The 19,761-nt window shown below is 39.4% G+C and overlaps 1 protein-coding gene across 1 annotated transcript; it reads left to right on the forward strand.

The window, feature by feature from the left end:
• The first annotated feature begins 482 nt into the window (after positions 1-482).
• Positions 483-19,138, forward strand: LOC105909403 (prospero homeobox protein 1-like). The gene is made up of 4 exons (XM_031580957.1): positions 483-2,110; positions 5,061-5,193; positions 16,858-17,052; positions 18,777-19,138. Exons 1-4 carry the CDS (start codon positions 483-485, stop codon positions 18,942-18,944), a joined length of 2,124 nt encoding a protein of 707 aa, XP_031436817.1. The 3' UTR covers positions 18,945-19,138.
• The last annotated feature ends 623 nt before the right edge of the window (positions 19,139-19,761 follow it).

Here is a 19,761-nt window from a genome sequence, read left to right on the forward strand (position 1 = left end):
AACAAAATAGGGAAATTCCTTTACAGAATATTGTTCTAGGAAAATGAACAGAAACTGATATATTGATACGTTCCTAAACACTTTCTAAATTGTACTGTTGTTGTAGGGTCAAATTTCACCTCAGCTAGTCATTTTGATATGTAAAACATATCGGACACTTGAAATTGAACAAAGACGCACACAGTAATAAAATAGAAATTTAATGAAATGAAATAGACAATTTTTCAGTGACAATTATTATGTAAATAAGCCTCTTATGTAGCCAGCGTATGTATTGATTTGCAAATTAAAATCAAACTATTCTACTTATTGAATTACTCAAGGTGGAATCAGTATAATGTTATTATTACTAAAATCTTAAATAATTTTTTCTCCTTTGTTTTAGACACATTGCATCAAGTACTGAATCTACTTATCAGCACCGTATTTGCTGCTTCCCCTCATATTAAGAGTGTCTTGGTGGTGACATCTCCGTTTTGAATATGAATCTTAGTCTTCCTGACCAGAGCATGCGTAGCCCTGGTGAGGCCTGCCTGAAAGAGGACAAATCAGAGCTGTTGGTGTCCTGCTGCCACCGTAACATGTTCGAGGAGCCTCTGACAGCCTATCCAAACAGCTCCATCATCTCTCACTTGCTCCGCAAAACCATCCACAACAAAAGAGCTGTGAACGGGAACATGTTCTATCTGCCAACTCCAACAACACTGTCTGGCCTAGAAGATCAGAGCGTTATGGGCTCCAAAGACAGCATGGACTACTCAGATCCCCTAGAGCACCACCCTCCACATGGCACGAGTGGAGAGATGGAGAGGCCCCTAAGTGACCATCTCCAAGCAAAGAGAGCTCGTGTAGAGAACATCATCCGGGGCATGGCAGGATCCCCCAACTCCAGGCTCCAGGGAGATGAGGACATGGGTGACCCTGAGTCAGAGCAAGAAAGAAAAGAGATCCTTAAAGAAAACAAGCGCAAACAGAAGCTTCCTCAGCATCAGGAGAACAGTCCCAATAATGGGAGGCCAACAAGCATGGCCGGCAGCGTCAGCAGCGTCAGCACTAGCAAGAACCAGGAGTGTCACAAGTTGAAGCAGCAGCTTCAGAGCATGCAGAAGCTCCTTCAGCAGCTCCAGGAGAAGTTCTTTCAGGTCTACAACCAAAATGACTCTGAGAATAGCAGAACAGAAGACGGAGATGGGGACATTGTGCATGCTGAACAAAGCAACAGTTTGACACAAACAAAAGGCGCTAGTGAGACAACACAGTTTCCCTGTGCCATAAATGGAAGAGAGGGATGTGAAAACAGGCCAGACTGGATGGCGGGCGGCCAAAAAGAGAAAGCCATGACAGATGTCAACTGTCTGGGTAACAAGGAGGACGGGAGAAATTTGCGAGAGACTCTTAAGTACGAGCTCTCCAGAGCTGTTAATGAAAGCATTGATACAGTGTTCCAAAAACTCTCATCAACGCAACTGAACCAGTCATCTCAACTCTCCTCATGCCATCCTTGTACTCCAGACCGTGCAGGATCTGTAAAGAGGACCCGCATGTCGTGCAGTCCCCTCGAGCCATCTGAGACAGAAGAACCCACCATCAAACCACCAAGGCCTTTTCAGTATTATAAGAGCTCAACTCCTCAAAGCCCCGAGCAACAAACTGAGGCCCTGTCTCTAGTAGTTCGGAAGTCCCCAAACAGCCAGCTGAACTCAAACAGTCAGACGGTAAAACAGCCTTATACGCTTCATCAGCCTCCATTTCAGTTTGGCTACACCACTCCCATGCATGACAGCCAGATACTAGAGCATCTCCTTAAGTATGGGCCCCATGGGAACTTTGGGGGCCTCACATGCCTACCACCCTCTCTGGACAGAGCCTCTCCAGATTCTGGAGACCTGCCTTGGGAAAGTATTTCCATGAGGTCCAAGGTGATGTCTAGTCACCTGGGGCAGCACAGCAGGCCAGGCACTCTGGGCTCGGTGTCCGTGGATGGCCTGTGCCTCCCACATGTGAAGATGGAGTGTCGAGATCTTCAGAGCATGGCTGAGAGGAGCTCCTACATATCACTCAGTATATCCTTTGCAAGAGCACAGGATCAGGGATGCTATTCACCGAACAGGTTATAACTGTTAGATGTGTCATATTGGCTTATATATCACAGTAACTGTTGCATAATATTTATAGATGTTAGTTCATTTGTATTATAACTTTGCATTCTCCATTTTTATGTCAGTGTTGGGTGCCAATTCAATTTTACCTTGATAGCTAATGATCAGTAGATGCAGAATTACACAGATAAAGATTCAAGTTTTATATACCATACCATACCATACCATACCATAATTCTGACTATAAAGTGAAGTTCACATCAACCCATCCCAGATTCACAGCAGTTTCAATAACATATTACCATTAGTGTCTGTAGATGAACATTAGTCTACCTCCTATTCTGAGAATTTCTTTCTGGTGTTTTATATACTTCAAGGGATAAAAAACAAGCAAACAAACTTCAGGTTTTATCTATCCTGGGTGAACAATGACTTGTTGAGTAGAGTGGTGAGCAGATCAGCCAGTGCAGACTTCAATGAGAATTTTCACTTTGATCTTGGTAACCCCAAAGAAAATTATAGCATATTCTTTAATCTGAGTCCAGTAATGACTTTAAGTTCAGAAAAAGACAAATAAAAAGGAATACAAGGCTTTGATAAGAATTGTCAGGAACAAAAGGCAATTTTCAAAGCGAGAAAAAGCAATAGTTTCTGTTCAGGAAATTCGCTCTCTTTTTTTCTCTGACTTGAAAAGAGGCAGCTCATCTCTCAGTACCTGCCAACCTACTGGAGCATATCAGTGAGCTCACTTTTTGTTGTTTCTGCTGAGAGCTCTCAATTTAGCTTACTGTCTATACTATACTGTGCATGCTTATTATTATTGTTATTATTGTTATTATTTATGTATTATTATGAGTTGTGCACACAGGCATTTAATGTAGGAGGTAATAAAGCAGCCCACAGGTCCCCTGCTATGACTGTAACAGATTTGTCCTGTCTTGGGACTGGGTCATGCAATCATAGAGTCTTTTCAAAGTGATTTGTGTGAGTTGGTTAAAGCAGCTTCTTTTTAGGATGGGCTTTATCGTCGCAAGACTCTTTGAACAAGCTCTCATCAATCTTTCATTTCCGCCTCATCATCATTTCAAAGGAAAGGTTCACTGATAGATAACATGGTATAGTCTCACCCAGCACAGAACCAAAAGACTGGAATAACTAAGGCATGGTTCTATGTGGAGAAATCTTTACACAGAGTAGCTTTTTTAATTTAGATTTTTATACAGAAATTAGACAAATATGAAATTCCTCATGTTTTTGGTCAATATGCTATGTAGGTAATCTTCACAAATGAGATTTTCTAAGTAAGGTGCCTAATTCTTCTTCTGTGATTTAAAAGCAATGCAGTCAGCTAAACTAGGTATGAGCCCCGGACCTGTGTGTGGAAGTCTGTTAGTCTGTAAAATCCCAGATCTAATAGCTCTCATGTATAAAACTCTGTGAATCTCTACACTAAAAGTTTCCCACACAAAAAAAACTAAATGCCTACCACTTCTTTCATAAATGCTAACACGCATAATTGTATGTGCGTAAAAAGGGTTTTGGTTCCATCCCTGCAGTGATCATGAAACTGATAATATTGGTCACACATATACATATACATTATGCAGTACCTAATGTTTTCACATTTATGACTTGACCCTGTGTATGTGCATGATATTCCAGCAGTATCTAGGGAAAAAAAATGCTAAATGATGTAAGAAAACAGGCGTTTACTGCTGGCATGGATTACAACGATTATGACACTGAAAGACAAAACACGTTGAACGTTTTTAGATACTGCAAACACATTTCCATGAAGACACATACAGCTTTGAAAGTAAAGACTGTTTTGTGTTACACAAGAAATACTGTTTTGCTCAAAGCACCACAAGAATCAAGGTGCATTGTTGCTCTGGCTATGGGAGGCACCACGGCCATAGAGGAATTTTACAGACTGGAGAAACTGATGGATTTCCACATCCATTCATTTCACTGCTGTCGCTTTGTTAGCTAATTCAGCCCAGGAAGTATGAAAAACAACTACTGATAAAGATAAAGAAGAGCCAAACATCTCAGCTGCAAATGCTACAACTGATGACTACAGTAAGCAAAACCATTAGCTGACTTGTCTTACTCTAATTCCTTGGCTACAACATTAATTAAACCAGCCTTAAGGAAACAAAGTTAGGCAATGCTGACTGGCTGTAGTTAACCCTCTAAAGCCTGGACTATCTAGGGTGCTAGGGTCAAAGTTCAACATGATGTTGTTGTTCAGGGACTCTCACAAGAAATTCAAAATTTGTATACCATTTTTCACTGTGACCAAAAAAACTGTTATGGCAATATATACGTCTGACTCATTTTCTTTTTTGATCAGCTGTGTACATCAGTATTTAACATTGATATAATGAACAGTGCAGAAACATTATGATCAATTTGTAACTTTGCCAGTTGTAGTTTTGTTGCATTCAGGTGTACATTAGTATGATGAAAAGTTAATTCAACAATATGCAGGGTCTAATGTTGTTTTCCATAAATCCTACATGACATCACCGGTCAGCGAGATCAGTTAAGGGTTTTGTTGATTATAGATCATCACAGTTGTCATGTTATTCTTTTGTAACACACAACTTCGAATTTTCTTTTTATTTTATAGATCAGTTTATAGTCATAATGAAAACACTGTCTAATGGTATTAGGTATTATGGTCAGTAATTATATTGGGGTAATTCAGAGTAATTTTTTATCTTTGGACATCAGACATGTTATGTCAACCGAGCCTCAGTTTGTGCCCTCTAACACCATCTTGAGGCTTTCAGCATGCTCAGTGTTGTTCAGAATGTGACCACATAGTCATTTCAAATCCTATTGCTTGTTACAATACCTAAATACATGTTACTATATTGTGAATATATTCAAACTTTTCATACAGAGGTATGTACTGGTCCATGTACTGGTATTTCCAATGACTCTCTCAAACAGCTTTTGTAGCCTTAACTTTGAACACATTCAGGAAGGTTTGACTCCTAATCATCTGAAGAAGGCCAAACTGATGTTCTTCTATACGCGTTACCCCAGCTCGAATGTTCTCAAAACATACTTCCCTGATGTAAAGGTAAGGATCTATACAAAACATACTTCCCTGATGTAAAGGTTAGGATCTATACCAAACATACTTCCCTGATGTAAAGGTTAGGATCTATACAAAACATACTTCCCTGATGTAAAGGTAAGGTTCTATACAAAAAGTACTCCATGAATTAGAAACAAATCCTATAATCACTTTTCTTCTCTTTGTGTCTTTCTTTCTTCTGGTCGTTCAACGGTAGAGTTTTTGAGTTTTCATGTCAGGTATTGTTCCTCTGGCAGGACTGCATCAACATGTGGCAGTAGCAAGTAGTGGGCCTACACTGTTTACACATTTCATGATTCAAAACACTGCTACCATAGTCCTCCACAGTTTTGCAGAAATGTTAACAGGCAAAGAGTTATTCTTAGTTTGTTTACTCTGAAACTAACATGGCAATGATTTTACAACCTGGTTATGTTTATTTGTAGCGACCGTGATTCAAACTAGTTTTACAGCCAGACAGAATCTTTCAATGAGCCAATACCTGCACACAACTTTCAGATTGTGTCTTCACTCTCCCGCTGAGGTTCTGTGGAATTGGGAAAACCACATAAGTAGCTCCAACAACATAAGTAGCTCCAACAATAAATAGCACACACATGTGGTTAGCATCCATAGCCCACAAATGTCTTCTGCCAATGTTTTGCTCTTCTCAGCTTCATGCCATTCCATCCGTTGTCCGTGCTTTGCTTAAGAAGCCACTGCTGCTTGTCTATGTTACTCTTTTTGTTTGAGAGTAAAGCTACCATCTCCCTCCACTGCTGCTTGTCTGTTACTCTTTTTGTTTGAGAGTAAAGCTACCATCTCGCTCCACCGCTGCTTGTCTGTGTTACTCTTTTTGCTTGAGAGAAAAGCTACCGTCTCAATGATTACCTTACCCCATGATGTCTAAATCTCACTTGAACCAAACCCTGCCTTGCACCTGCCCAAAGAGGTTGTAACTAAGGTCTTAGCCTTAGCAATATCTTTACTTAGCTCAGCAACCTGTCCTCTTTCACTTAATGTGCAATTGGACCACCAGTTCCTTTAAAATATAAAAAAATGAATCTTCATCGTAATATTACATTCTACTGTGTCCATGTCGGATTCTTTTAGAACATGTTAATCAAGATCCAGTCTCCAAAAAGGAGGCTATTATCATTGCACATGATGGGGATGCATATTGTGGTTTAAGGTCCACAGGCCTAAAGCTTATGCTTTCATTAGAAACAGAAGAAAAGAGAAATGGCTTCATCAGAAATGTTAGCCTGCATCAACTGTCACTGAAGCTAGTGCAAACTGACCTATGGATAAGAAACTGGATCTGCAAATTCTGCAGTAGAACATGTCTTGATAATTAGGGGAGGTGAAACTTCTCCTTATTTTTGACATCAATGTCTGCAGAGAGTAAGAAAATAGTGTTAACATGTGTTACATTTATTCATTCAAGTATTTTGAGAAATAATTGCCACACCATTTTTCATTAAATTCTGATACTGTATGTATTTGTTGAGTTAGTGAGTCATTTTCCTACAATTGTGGTTTGTTTGGATGTATATCTATATGCAATATAGGCAGTAACAGAACTTTAGTGGTACTTTGTCTGATGCCACAGCTGTTCAACTTGTATAAGAAACGACCTAACTTATACAATTGCTATCTAATATTTACACCCTCACTGGTGTACCTGGTTGGTAATTTGTCAATAATTAGTCTACCGCTTCACTTAGAAGCTCTGGCTTATAGGCAAATAGTAATACCATCCCAACTGAAATTGCAGGCCAGGCTTTCCATGTTTTGAACAATTCACAGTGGAGATTATGCTATGATATTTTGCAAATGGCTTTCCTATTATACTGCAAATGACTATTTCCATGATGGTTTACAGCGTCTGAAGGGTTACGGCTTGTGTTACTATGATTTAATTTGGTTTACATTCATAACTCTACTGTTGAGCATTTTCTAAGGATGAGAGAATGTGAGATCAAATCATCAAGAGTGAAACCTATTCAAAGAGCAATCCATGTAGAGAAGATCAAGACCCTGGGTACCAAATGTTATGAATGAATCAATGAGTCTTTGGAGTTAAGACTCTTCTCTGTGAGTGACTCTTCTACAAGTTTCCCAAACAAGCACGTAGGGTTAGGGCTGGGCGGTATGACGGTATATACCGTGCAACGGTAGAAATGTGTCTACCGGGAGAGATTTGGCCATACCGTTTCAACCGCGGTATACTCTTATTTTGAAATCCAATCGATTTATTTTTAGATAATGACCTCCGAACTATACTTCATCCCTCTTATTATACAGTAACTCGCCAAAACAATAGACATTCCTCCAAAAATACCTCTTTAACGATTTTGTAGCCGTTTTGTGATTTCTGCTGAGAAATAAAATAGAACTCTAAAGTTTCAGGTGTTGCGTAGCAACCCATTACTTCCCGTTACGTTAAATGACCGGACTACTTGCGGAATGATATGAAAGATGGTCAGCGGTCCTTACATTTTCGCAGCAGTGAAAATAAAGAAATTACAGACCTGCGAACGTTGGGGTGGCCCATTCAAATCAACGGAACTTTTTTGAACATTCTGAAGAGCCGTATAATACGATACCCAGTACAATTTTTAAGCACATAACCTGCAAGGACTATCATGCCTACTTGTTGAGTAATCCTCGACTGTTGGGCAAGATTCAATATACTGACAAATATGGACTGAAAAGTGTCTAGTGTAGGCATTTATTTTTCAGTATTTCAAAGTGAATGAGCTGTGAGAGCACAAGAACAGTGAGCGTCTAGCAGCGATTATCATATACATGTATGTATGTCAACGGCGATTACGGCCAAACCAACGAGATTCTAAGTAATAATTTTTTTGGTACTCCACGTAGATCATAAACCCTTGAATATAAAAACGACTCAGTGAAATCGGTTGAGAAATATAAACGCTATCTATAGTGCTTTTTATCCAAAAAAACTGCAGCTCCATCATTTACTCGCGTCTGTTTACAGACCAGTCATCACCTCGTCATCACGTTAGCACGTCGCAGCAACGGGCTGAGGCGGTCACTGGAGCGTCTATGTATATATGTCTATGTGTAATGGCCAACTTCTTAATTTTTTTATTTTAATATGTGGCTATATAAAGAAAATATCTCATCATTATTGCGTTAACATATGGACACACATTGAAAAGAAAGTTTTAACACTTGAGTTATCTTTTGAAAGTACATTAATAGAACCACTGAAACATAAGCACTGGACTAAATGCCACAGAAAGATTTTTCCTTTTTCTTTTTTTTTTTTTTACATACACTTTGCTTTTATTTTACTATTTAAAGATCCAATGGATACTGGCCACTATTGCTTAGGCCAATAGCCTATTGAGGCAGTATTGTTTCTGCACCTTAGTGTTCTTAAGGGTCAATACATAAATGTCTGTGGACACATTTCGCCACCGCTGAAGTGTCCTCTTTTTCAAAAACCCAAATCTGGCCACCCTACGTATAATAAACCGTGATATATACCGTAACCGTGATATAAAATTACAAATACCGTGATAGAAGATTTTGGTCATATCGCCCACCCCTACGTAGGGTGAATACTTATCCCCTGCTCTTAAGAGACGCTGTCCATGTAAAATATCACCTAATGTTCTGATATCAAATGACGTCACAGCTGGTTCATAGGGCTTCACAGGGTATAGGAAGTTATTGAAGAAATAATTAAATGGATATAGGCCTATACTATTAATAGAACTAATTCATTATTATGGAAAGGTTTCTCTCTGATTTTTGTTCCCTAATCCGTTCATTACACTTTATGTACCATATTGTGTAGTCTAGCTAGGCCTATTGGATGGAGGCTATAATACATATAGTCAATATCCCCTTTTTTCCTTTCCCGTCTAACTAATGAAGGTGACCCCAGAAAAAATGCACTACGCAAGCCATTCTCATAAAGATGATGCAGGAAACTTAAAGATGAAGTAGTATCACCCACACACCTGATTATTTAAAGATGAAGTAGTATCACCCACACACCTGATTATTTAAAGATGCAGTCCACGTTTCGGTTGTTGATATTTGAGCTCAACAGCTTCTCACTTCTGTGATCCTAAAGCACCGTGATGATTGAATGGGATTGTTTATTGCTTGGTGCGAGCCATTATGTTTGTTTTCTATTTACAGAGCCTGGTCTGTGGCACAAATACTAAACAGACAGCTAGAGGACTGAGGAGCAATGCATGGGACTCGACTGTACCTTTAAACCACCTCAATTCCAAATCATCAAATCAAATCAACACAAAGGGCTTATCACAGCATATTAATTCCTGGCATATTTGCAACAAGGTGTGCCTGTGGGGATGTTTACATCAACAAACTTAATGCAGATTAACTCTCATCTCACTTTTGTTTTGTGAGCTGCAGATTTAATTGTGATGATCTTGAAGAAGATGCAACAGTATCAGGCACGTGCAAAGATAGAACTCTTTCCAGTTTTATATTTTAGTTTTAACTAGGGCATCACATTTTAATTAAATTGAAAGTGCCGTAAAGTGCCTGACAACTGCATTTGGGTTCTAATTCTGCAGGACCACACAAGCCCCTGAGGTTCCCCTTTCGACTTCTCTTTTGCCACGGCAACCAAAGTTAATGCATGCATTTCAGTACCGTGTGGAGCAGCATCCACATGTCATTGGTGGCAGCCAGGTGATGACACTGTGCCCTAAGCCTAAGGCATTGTTTGTCACTATTGTGAAATTAAACCATTACTAAAGCATCTTGATGCAGCCTCCAATGGACCTAGTTTAGATGACATCCCACAATTAAACTTAATAAGAAACTAGTTTGTCCAAAAAATAGCCTTGTCAATGAAAACAAGTGAACTCCACTAGTTCCTTTCTCAGGCAACGTATAGCAAGTAAATAGGCATAACATGGTTAATAGTTTACGCAATTATATTCAGATATCAGAAACGGAAACTAACCATTACCCCTTTCTTGTCGAGCGCTGATAGAGCTGTAGCCTTGTTGGCATCTATTGCTGTGACATGTCAAAGAAATGTTCAGTGTGATCCACACCCTCATTCATAGGCTATGGGTAATTATTAAAGGCATGTTAAGCTATAGCTCCTAGGCCTACTTAAAACGATGGGGTTCAGTTGAGTATCATCCACATAACAGTGAAAGGAGAACCCATGAGAACAAATGTTCTAACCTAAGCGGTGTAAATAGAAAATAGGAGGGGTCCAAGTACGGATCCCTGAGGTACACCAGTGGAGAAGTAGTAAGATTTTGAAACCTTTCCCTGCCAAGACACACTTAATGAACGTCCACTAAGGTAGGATTCAACTGTGTGCTTTCCCTAAAATTCACAGTTCAGACATTATAGAAAAGAGGATGTTATGGTTCACTGTGTCGAAGGCTGCTGACAAGTAGTAAAATCAGAACTGATAACTGAGCAGAGGCCTTTGTTACTCTCAATGCAAAAAAAGCAGTTTCAGTAGAATGCACACTCAGAAAATCAGAAACTTGCTTGAAGATAACTTTTTCAAGAATCTTTGACAAAAAGGGAAGAAGTTGAGACAGGTATATAATTCTTCACATCTGATGGGTTAAGTCAACTTTCTTAAGCAAAGATAACCCAAGCCTGTTTGAATGATGTAGGAAAGTTCCCCGAACTGAGTGAAGCATCGACTACATGCGTGAAAGCAGGTGAAATTGTAGGCAAGATAGACAGGAGAAGGGTGGTTGGAATGGGGTCAAGAGGACATGTCGCAGGTCGATTCCATTGAAGAAGCATAGAGACTTCTTCCTCATCAGAATCAGAATCAGAAAGGTTTTTAATGCCAAGTAGGTTTTCACCTACGAGGAATTTTTTGTGGTACGTTGGTGCAAACAATAAACATACACAATAAACATTGAGAGGAAAGAATGAATTAAATGACACTCCCATGTCCAGACAAGGTGAAACCCGTTGCGCACTAATGGCAGAAACTGTTTCAGTAAAGAAGTCATCAGCAGAGAGGGAGGAAAACGACATTTTTGAAAGTACCTACTGTCTGTGACATTGTCAACCTTTTCTTGGTAGAATACCTTTTTAGCAGCTGTGCCTGAGGAAGAAAAGGCTGATAACAGAGACTGATACGTAACAAGATCATTGGCATCTCTGGATTTACACATGGCCTTGTTGTGGATAGAGGAGACATGTTATTCAGACAAGAGTTTAGTGTTGAGCAAAGAGTGTCCATAGTATAATTAACCTCAAGTGATGAGAATGGACTTGTAGTAGGCAGATTAGACACAACCAAGGAGAGGAATTGCATGAGAGACTTCTGAGGTTACAGAAAACAAACCTGCAGGAGGAGGAATAGAAGGATGTTCCAGGAGACACACAGAAAATCTAACAAAGTGATGATCAGATTCAAGTAATGGAGTGACCATTCGTTTTTCTCTAGTGCATCCTTACCAGTCTCATGAGTATGAGGGCTGTGAGCATGTTTGAAATTAAACAAGTTAAGTAAAGACTAGTACTTCTACTGAATGACAATTGTCCATATGAATATTCATATCACCAAAGACCATTGGAAGTGCAGACAGCAGAATGTCCAGTTCATACAGAAAGCTGCCAAGTTGTCCAGGTGAACAATAAATAACCAGCAGGTATAACTTGAGAGGATCGGTGATCATGTTGGCATGATATTCAAGGAGGCCTAGCTGTGAATTAGAGAGATTAGAGACTAGAGAGCCTGTTCCACCTCCTGTACCAGTGAAATGAGAGCTATGGGAAAAGGCATAATTAATATATAGTGTTGTGGGTGTGGCAGTGTTCTCTGGCCTTAAGGGATAATTATGAGGCCAAAGCCAGAATCAAATCTGACTTATTCATACATACATACTACATACATACATACATGCATACATACATACATACATACATACATACATACATACATACATACATACATACATGTATTTATTTTTGTATTGTATTTGTGACATGAATATAATTAATTCATATGTAAAATTACACAAATGGCAGGACTTATAAAATAGCACTTATCCATCACTAATTTGTAAAGCTTATTTTTAGCAAAATCTTCTTTATGCACTCAAATATAAAAATGGCTTATGGGATTGATTGATTTAGCAAGTGAGAACTGCATGATTACATTGGGCTTAAGTAGCCAGAGTCATAATGTAGGCTACTCACTCAAAAGCCAGTCTCATCATTATTTACCATAAATCCTCAAATTGTGGCCGGGGTCTTTTATTTACTTAGGCTGCACAGCGCACAGGCCTTTATTTGGGGCAGGCTTGTATTAGGGGCAGGCCTTTATTTCGTACTTATTATACGGCTCTTCAGAATGTTCCAAAAAGTTCTGTTGATTTGAATGGGGCACCCCAACGTTCGCAGGTCTGTAATTTCTTGATATTCACCACTGCAAAAAGTTAATGACCGCTGTCATTGGCAATGGGTTTTGTGCTTCTAATTCACATCTTTCATATCATTCCGCAAGTAGTCCGGTCATTTAACGTAGCGGAAAGTCATTGTAACTTGAAGTCAGCAAGTAATGGGTTGCTACGCAACACCTGGAACTTTAAAGTTCTATTAGCCTGAAGAACAATTTTTCTTAGCGGAAATCATGAAACAGCAACAAAATCATTAAAAAGGGGTATTTTGGAGGAATGTCTTCAATCGTTTTGGCAAGTAACTGTATAATAAAACAGAAGGCCAGGCAAAAGATAGTCAAAAACAGTTCAAAGCAGAGTTTAAAAACAAGGCAAAACTCACAGACCAGGCAGATACAGATCAAAAACCCAAAATGTCAAAAGTATCCAAAACGCTAAGATCCATAGCAGCAGGCAGTCATATTCAGAAAAATAGTCAGAGTCAAAAATGAACAGAATAACTGAACTTGAGAGCAATGGCTAGGGAAAACACACATAAACACGGCATGGCAAGGCACACATGATCTTCGCTAGTAACTCTGGCGAGATAATCCAGCAAGGACTGAAACTGACTAAACTGGGTTTAAATGCTGTGCCTGATGAGCAGAGTGCCAACCGGCTCTGGCAACAGTGATAGGCTCAGTTACCAGTCAGTGAACCAGGGAGACAGGACGATGGGAGAGGATGGACAGTAGGAGTGGGAGTGTGGGGGAGAACATGGTGTAAATGGAATGTAAACGAATTAAGTATATTTTGTTTTTGAATTGATCCGTGTGATGTGGACGGAAGTCTGATCATGGTTTCATTGCAATGTGAAGTTGCCATCGTTTTATTATTATTTGAATAGAGTTTTCTTTAGTTCTGCACATTAATCAGCTTCCAGGACACTTCTGCACTATTCAGCTTCAAACAGCCAACCAAAGGGTTACTTGAGCCAAAGGGCACAGCCTTAGGACAGGACCATATCATTGAATTGATTAGTGGAAATATATGGAAATGGTATTAAATGAAGATTATGGTATTAAACCAACCATTTTAAGATAATTGCTCTCTTACTCTAGCTTTTACTTAGCAGGTTTATTTGGTCATTCATTTATTCAATTGTTATAATTTACAGTTGTACTAATCCATTTAGTTTTCAACTCACATTCAGTTTGGTTGATACTTGTAACATTTAAGCTGACTGTTTATTGTAGTAATAAACTGTCCTTAATGAACCGTCCACGTAACTCCTCGTTGCCATGCCATTACTGTGCCACTAACTTATATACTGCTTGGTGATATTGGAGGTCATTTAATAAGTCAGATTAATCGGATTAATATTTACCACGCTGATGCATTCTTCCTTCCAACCTTCCAGCCTGGTGTTTTTCTGTCGGTTTGGTAACACTTTTGGCTGTCTTGCAACCCCCACCACACACACATACCCATACACACCTCATCCTTCATTCCTCGAACTACAGCATGTGGTCATTTGTTCAGAGTCAAAATCAAAGAAAACAAACGGCAAAGAAAATCTTTGGCTTGTGAGGCATTACATAAGTAACATTACCTTGATGAAGTAATTAAAAAGTTACAATACTTATTACTAGTAATCTGTAACCTATTACAATTCAAAAGTAACCTTTTCAACCCTTGCACTCAGGAAAAGTTAAAACCTTGAAATTTGTGTAACGTAGTGAGAGACTGTGAGTGAGAGAGTATTCTGTTAGGTTGTAGTGTTCTGAACAATGCGTATAATATTACCCTTTTGTGTCCGATAAGAGTGTATGTGTAATGTCCATCGTTTGGCTGTGTGTAATGCTGTTTAATGGCAGTGTTAGTTTCTTGTGCTAGTTAACATAATCTGTCTTCTGTCAGTGTGTCCATGTGGCATGTTGGTCCTTGAGTTGTGAGTTTCTGCCTGCTGAATGTGTGTCATAGTAACGCTTGTGCATGTCATGAAAATATGTCTGAACATGTTCATTCCACACAGCATACCAAGTTTAGCTAACTAATGGTAGAAAGCAAAACATTGTATGAGCTAAATTTAATGTTACAAGCCGAGTCGATTGGGCCACAGCTAACGCTAGTCGGCATTTAAGTTAGTGAGTGTGTGTTTATTCTTAGAAAGTTGTTTAAAGGTGAATTGTGTAGGATTTAGTGGCATCTAGTGGTGAGGTTGCTGAATTGCAAGCAACTGAATACCTCTTCCAATCCAAGTGTATTGAAGAACCCACGGTGGCCGTCAAGTGCCATAAAACACGAAAGGCCCTCTTTAGAGCCAGTGTTTTGGTTTGACTGGGCTACTGTAGAAACATGGCAGCGCCAACAACCTGCTCCCTATGTAGATTGAAGGGCTCATTTTGAGCTTACAAACACAAGATCTGTAGTTACAGGTGATTGTACACTAATGAAATTATAATTATGAATACTACATCACATTTCTGCTAATATGTCCTCCTAGTTCCTACAAACTGTACCTTTAAGACATGATTAATATAGCCTACTGTCCGTTTGCTAGCCTACGCATCAGTCATTCCTGCTTTAGATGTAGCCTAGCTAGCATCTCATCTTATCTGTCATTCCTCCAAGACATAACTTGATTTCATTTAGTGCAACATCTTTTTTAGTATGAGGATCACATCATTTAAACTATGTTCCAACTAAGCACGGCAAAAACAGTTCTCTGTCTGTCTCTCATCTCTGTATAGGAACTAGCCTGCTAGGTGGCTAACATTAGGTGGCTATATAGAGGACATTTTACCGCTGATTTTCAGTACAGGACAAAGCAGAGTCACTGCCTGTGAGAAAATAATCAAAATTATGAGAAATTGTACCTTTTGGTAAAGGTCTGGGAGATCTGGACAAACTTCTAAAGACATCAATATGAAAGGTGTCTATTGAATTGAATATTCACTTTGTAATCTGTGATTTTCTTATAATTTATTGTCTTCGTAGCATCAAGACGAGAAGGGGTGATTAAAGTAGCCTGTACCTAACTTGTAGCCTATTTACTGAAAATAAGCCGGTAGATAAATCCATCTCGAATGACATTATAGGCCTGTGTTGGGACAAATCACAATGCAGATTAAACTATATTGTGTTGAAAATGTCTTTCAAATGCCTTTGTGAATTAAGCTATTATGCTCATGATGAAATGGCCTGGTATCCAACAGGTTTACTGTGATGTACTGTGATTCAATCATGTTAACAAGCCTGACCCCAGTCTGGTTTGCCCTGATATACTTGTGTTGACAGCTAGTCCAACATCAGCCTTGAGGAACACAGAAATTCAATATCATGTGAAAAGAGTAAAATCTTAATAAATCAGTTATGTTTGTAGAATGGGGCCCTGTATATACTTCTCACTCACATCCACAGCCCTGCATTCACTACTGTTTAATAACACTGCCTAAAGGTGTATACAGTATAGAGAGGACTAATATGAAGTCATATAAATCTATATCTCCATGAGGATACATTTTCCTCATTGCATATAATTGACCAATAATGATCATAAACATCAGTACTGATGAAGGAAAAAGTCCACTGTCTATTCAAGTGAGGCGCAGCAGCCACTGAGGTGGTAACAACAGCCCTGACAGCTGCCACATTGTGCCTTCCACCCCTGTCTGCTTCACCACCCTTCCTGATGGGACCGTGGCATTACACTAACCCCCTAAGGGTTTGGGGGTCAGTGAGGAGAGCCTGGCCCAGGCCATGTCTCCTCCTTGTCCACGGCTAACCCCGGGGAAGTTAGACAAAAGAGGGGGGATAATCCAGATGTCTGGTTCCATTCTGTCTGTTGGACCCAGTGAAAGGGAAGTCTCCTTCTGCCGTCTACCCAGAGCGCTTCCTCACCGAGTGAGCACAGGATGGAAGGAGGAGAGGCTTTGATGATGGTTCAGCATGTTTGCTAATCTCTTTGTGTTGTAAGGGCACTCTGTATGAGACATACAACAACAAGACTAATGTCACCACTGTGGCTTTCTGGTCCGATGTGTTTGATCAAACTGGCCAGCTGACAGTGGATGAACGTTTTTCATTATTAGAGTTAAACATAGTTAGCAAACATATATAGACCCACTATGTTATGGCTCACTATTTAATACATTTTACTTTGAAATACAGAGGCAGTCACAGAAACTGGGGTTGAAAGTCACTGTTATTCAAATGTGCTACTCTGGCCAATTAGTCCCTGATCGTAACAAAACAAAAATGTTTTCTGTATCCCCAGTTCAATCGCTGTATTACCTCCCAGCTGATCAAGTGGTTCAGTAACTTCCGGGAGTTCTACTACATCCAGATGGAGAAGTTTGCTCGCCAGGCCATTGTGGATGGAATGAACGAGGTGAAAGGACTGTCCGTCACGCGGGACTGTGAGCTGTTCAGAGCTCTCAACATGCACTATAACAAAGCCAATGACTTCCAGGTATTTCACAGGCGTTTTCACTTGTACACTTGTATCATGTCATGTATATGTCTGCTTCCCTGAAGAATAAGAGAAGAGATTCATAAAAAGAGGTGATACAAATCCAGTTCAGCAAAGTGGGCAGTTTAAGCACTAGTTGTGTTATAGTGAATGTATGAAAATGTGTACATATCCACTTAGAAGCTCAGCATAATTAAATGCTGTGAAAGATAAAAAAATATTTTTCATGTGTGAAAGTTATCTGGTATGATGCCTTTTTATTTTGGGCACTTTGTATCAGGTGCTGTGCTGTGTGGAGAATGCTTTTTCTGCTCAATATTTTTCTACCAACTGTTTAAGAATATCTGGCTTGTCTGCACATAAGCACAGGTTCTGTTTAATGAAGAGATCTTAACTCTTTTCCAAGGTTCACTGGCAAATGACTCGTTTGGCCAACAAGTGTTTCTCAGTATAGAAGAGGTTCTGCAGAGGGTCAATCAAATGTAGTCCCTGATGTCAAATCAAAAGTAATAGCAGCCACATTGTAAAAAAGCAACATGAGTGTGAACCCCTTCCATGTGACCACTGCCCCTGGCCTGACCCTTTGTGCTGGACTGCACCTGTGGCTATGTGGCCCTTCTGCAGTCATCATCCAGAGCTGGAGTGCCGCTTTATCAAACTGTGGGAAGAGGAAGCTGCAGAATCCCGCTGAAACAACTAAGGATTATCTCATTGCCATGCCTGGGCGCATCAGGGATTGCTACTGATGCGGAATGCTGAGAAAGACGTGGCAGATTCCGAGGCCGAGGTGGCGGGCGGTGGGAATGAGCTGAGACAGTTTTCTTTACCTTGGGACCAAGACATTCCTTTCCCAGGGCCTCTTTGTGTGTGGAGGCCAAGGGAAAGAAAATACACCCACTCCCCTTACCAACAACAGCACTGTTTTCTATTCGTCAAGATCTGAAGGTTTAGGATTGGTCCATTTTCTCTTCTCCACACCCCGATGCGGCCCCCCAACTCAATTCTATCCTGAACCCATTTTTGTCTACTGTGATGCCTGTAGAAAAATCCCTGGGAAGAAACTCAGCACTGACCGCTTTGTCATTTTTTCCTAACAGTTCGTTTCTAACAGAAAACACAAGGCAAAAAGACAAAAAATGATATCAAAGCAGTCCTCCGCTGCAGCCTTCTATTGATTTTGACACAGTATTTGCTTTCCGTATACGAGAGAACAAAGGCCAAAGGAGCTAGTAGTGTTTGAAGTGATTCCATTAAAGAGTGCGCACGGTGATAAAGGGATCTGCAGTGTTGGTTCAGCACTCTATGTCAATGATCAGGTATGAAAGGCCCAGTCATCCTGATGCCTCATTGTGTCCCAGCATCAAAGGGCTCAAGGTTAGCATATTGATTTAGATGAGAAGTGCTTGGAGATCTGGCCTCCTATGAATGACTTCTTCAGTTACATTGGATGAAAACCTGGATTCATGGCCCCAAACAATCCATTTGGGAAAAATGCTCCTCACTCTGGAAATAGCTTATCACAGATTTTATTCAGTGACTTTCCTAGTAGTCTTTGGTGTGTGTGTATCTCCATGGTGTTGATGGAAGGAGATGTACTTTTGGAGCAGATTGTGTCGTGCTTGTGATGTGGATATTGTGATATTCTTAATTCTGCATTCCCAACGTCAATATTAATGCAGTCATTCACAAAGTCATAAAGTCTCGTTTGATATCTTTGTTCACAGGTGCCAGAAAGATTCCTAGAAGTGTCTGAGATCACTCTTCAAGAGTTCTTCACTGCCATCTTGCTGGCCAAAGACTCAGATCCCTCATGGAAAAAAGCTATCTACAAGGTTATCTGTAAACTGGACAGTGACGTTCCTGAAGAATTTAAATCGTCCACCTGTCTGTAAAAAACTTCATCATTTATTATTGAGAGGACATCGTTTTATGTATGTGACTGCAGAAGGATTTTTTTTGCCTTAAACTTGTAATTGGATGATAACTGCATGCAAATAATGGTTGATATATTAAGGGATAAGGTTTATCCAGACATTGCTTTCACTTGATATTTTGACAATCCATAAATGAGTCCACCATATCATGAAATGGTTAAAATGTTGGCACTGTTTCTATTTAAAATTTCAATATTTAGTGCCATAAAAATAATTCATTCAAGTCGTTCATTCGTTCAAGAATTTGTTCATAAATGAATGCTTCAATCCAACGATAAACCGATGCTAGCTTAACATATTTCGAAGTTTCCTCATTTGTTATTTCCTGTTGTCAATACAACCAAATGTCAAGTATTCTTTAACAGATAAGGCTAGACTATATGAATATAAGGAATTTGTAAACAGAATTTTTGATAGGGTTAGTTTGCAAGTTCATTACCCTGTGAAAAAAAACCTATAATGGGAATATATATTAATATTACAATATGTATGGTTAAAAGACATAGTACATTGTGAAATCATGTATAATTATGATCAAAAGTTTTCATGGTACATTGCATTGAGATGGTAAAAAAACCTTAAAACGTAGCTTGCTATTACTAACGATTTATTTAGAAATTTAAGCTTACAGTTTTTTGGGCTATAGTTAAATCCATAGAAACATTTTTTTTTTGTAGCAGTGCTTTCATTCACTGGTTGAATATATGATGTGTTCTATGAAATGGCTTCTTTTTCATATTATAAGTTGGTGGAATAGATCTTTTAGAATGATTGT

Source organism: Clupea harengus, chromosome 14 (genome assembly GCF_900700415.2).
Source record: "Clupea harengus chromosome 14, Ch_v2.0.2, whole genome shotgun sequence".
Lineage (NCBI taxonomy): Eukaryota > Metazoa > Chordata > Actinopteri > Clupeiformes > Clupeidae > Clupea > Clupea harengus.

Bases quoted from the DNA above. Each gene is read 5' to 3' on its own strand.
- LOC105909403 (XM_031580957.1), top strand. From the start codon at position 483: ATGAATCTTAGTCTTCCTGACCAGAGCATGCGTAGCCCTGGTGAGGCC. The intron at 2,111-5,060 runs GTTATAACTGTT...TCTCTCAAACAG, and splicing joins GGATGCTATTCACCGAACAG to CTTTTGTAGCCTTAACTTTG. The intron at 17,053-18,776 runs GTATTTCACAGG...CTTTGTTCACAG, and splicing joins ACAAAGCCAATGACTTCCAG to GTGCCAGAAAGATTCCTAGA.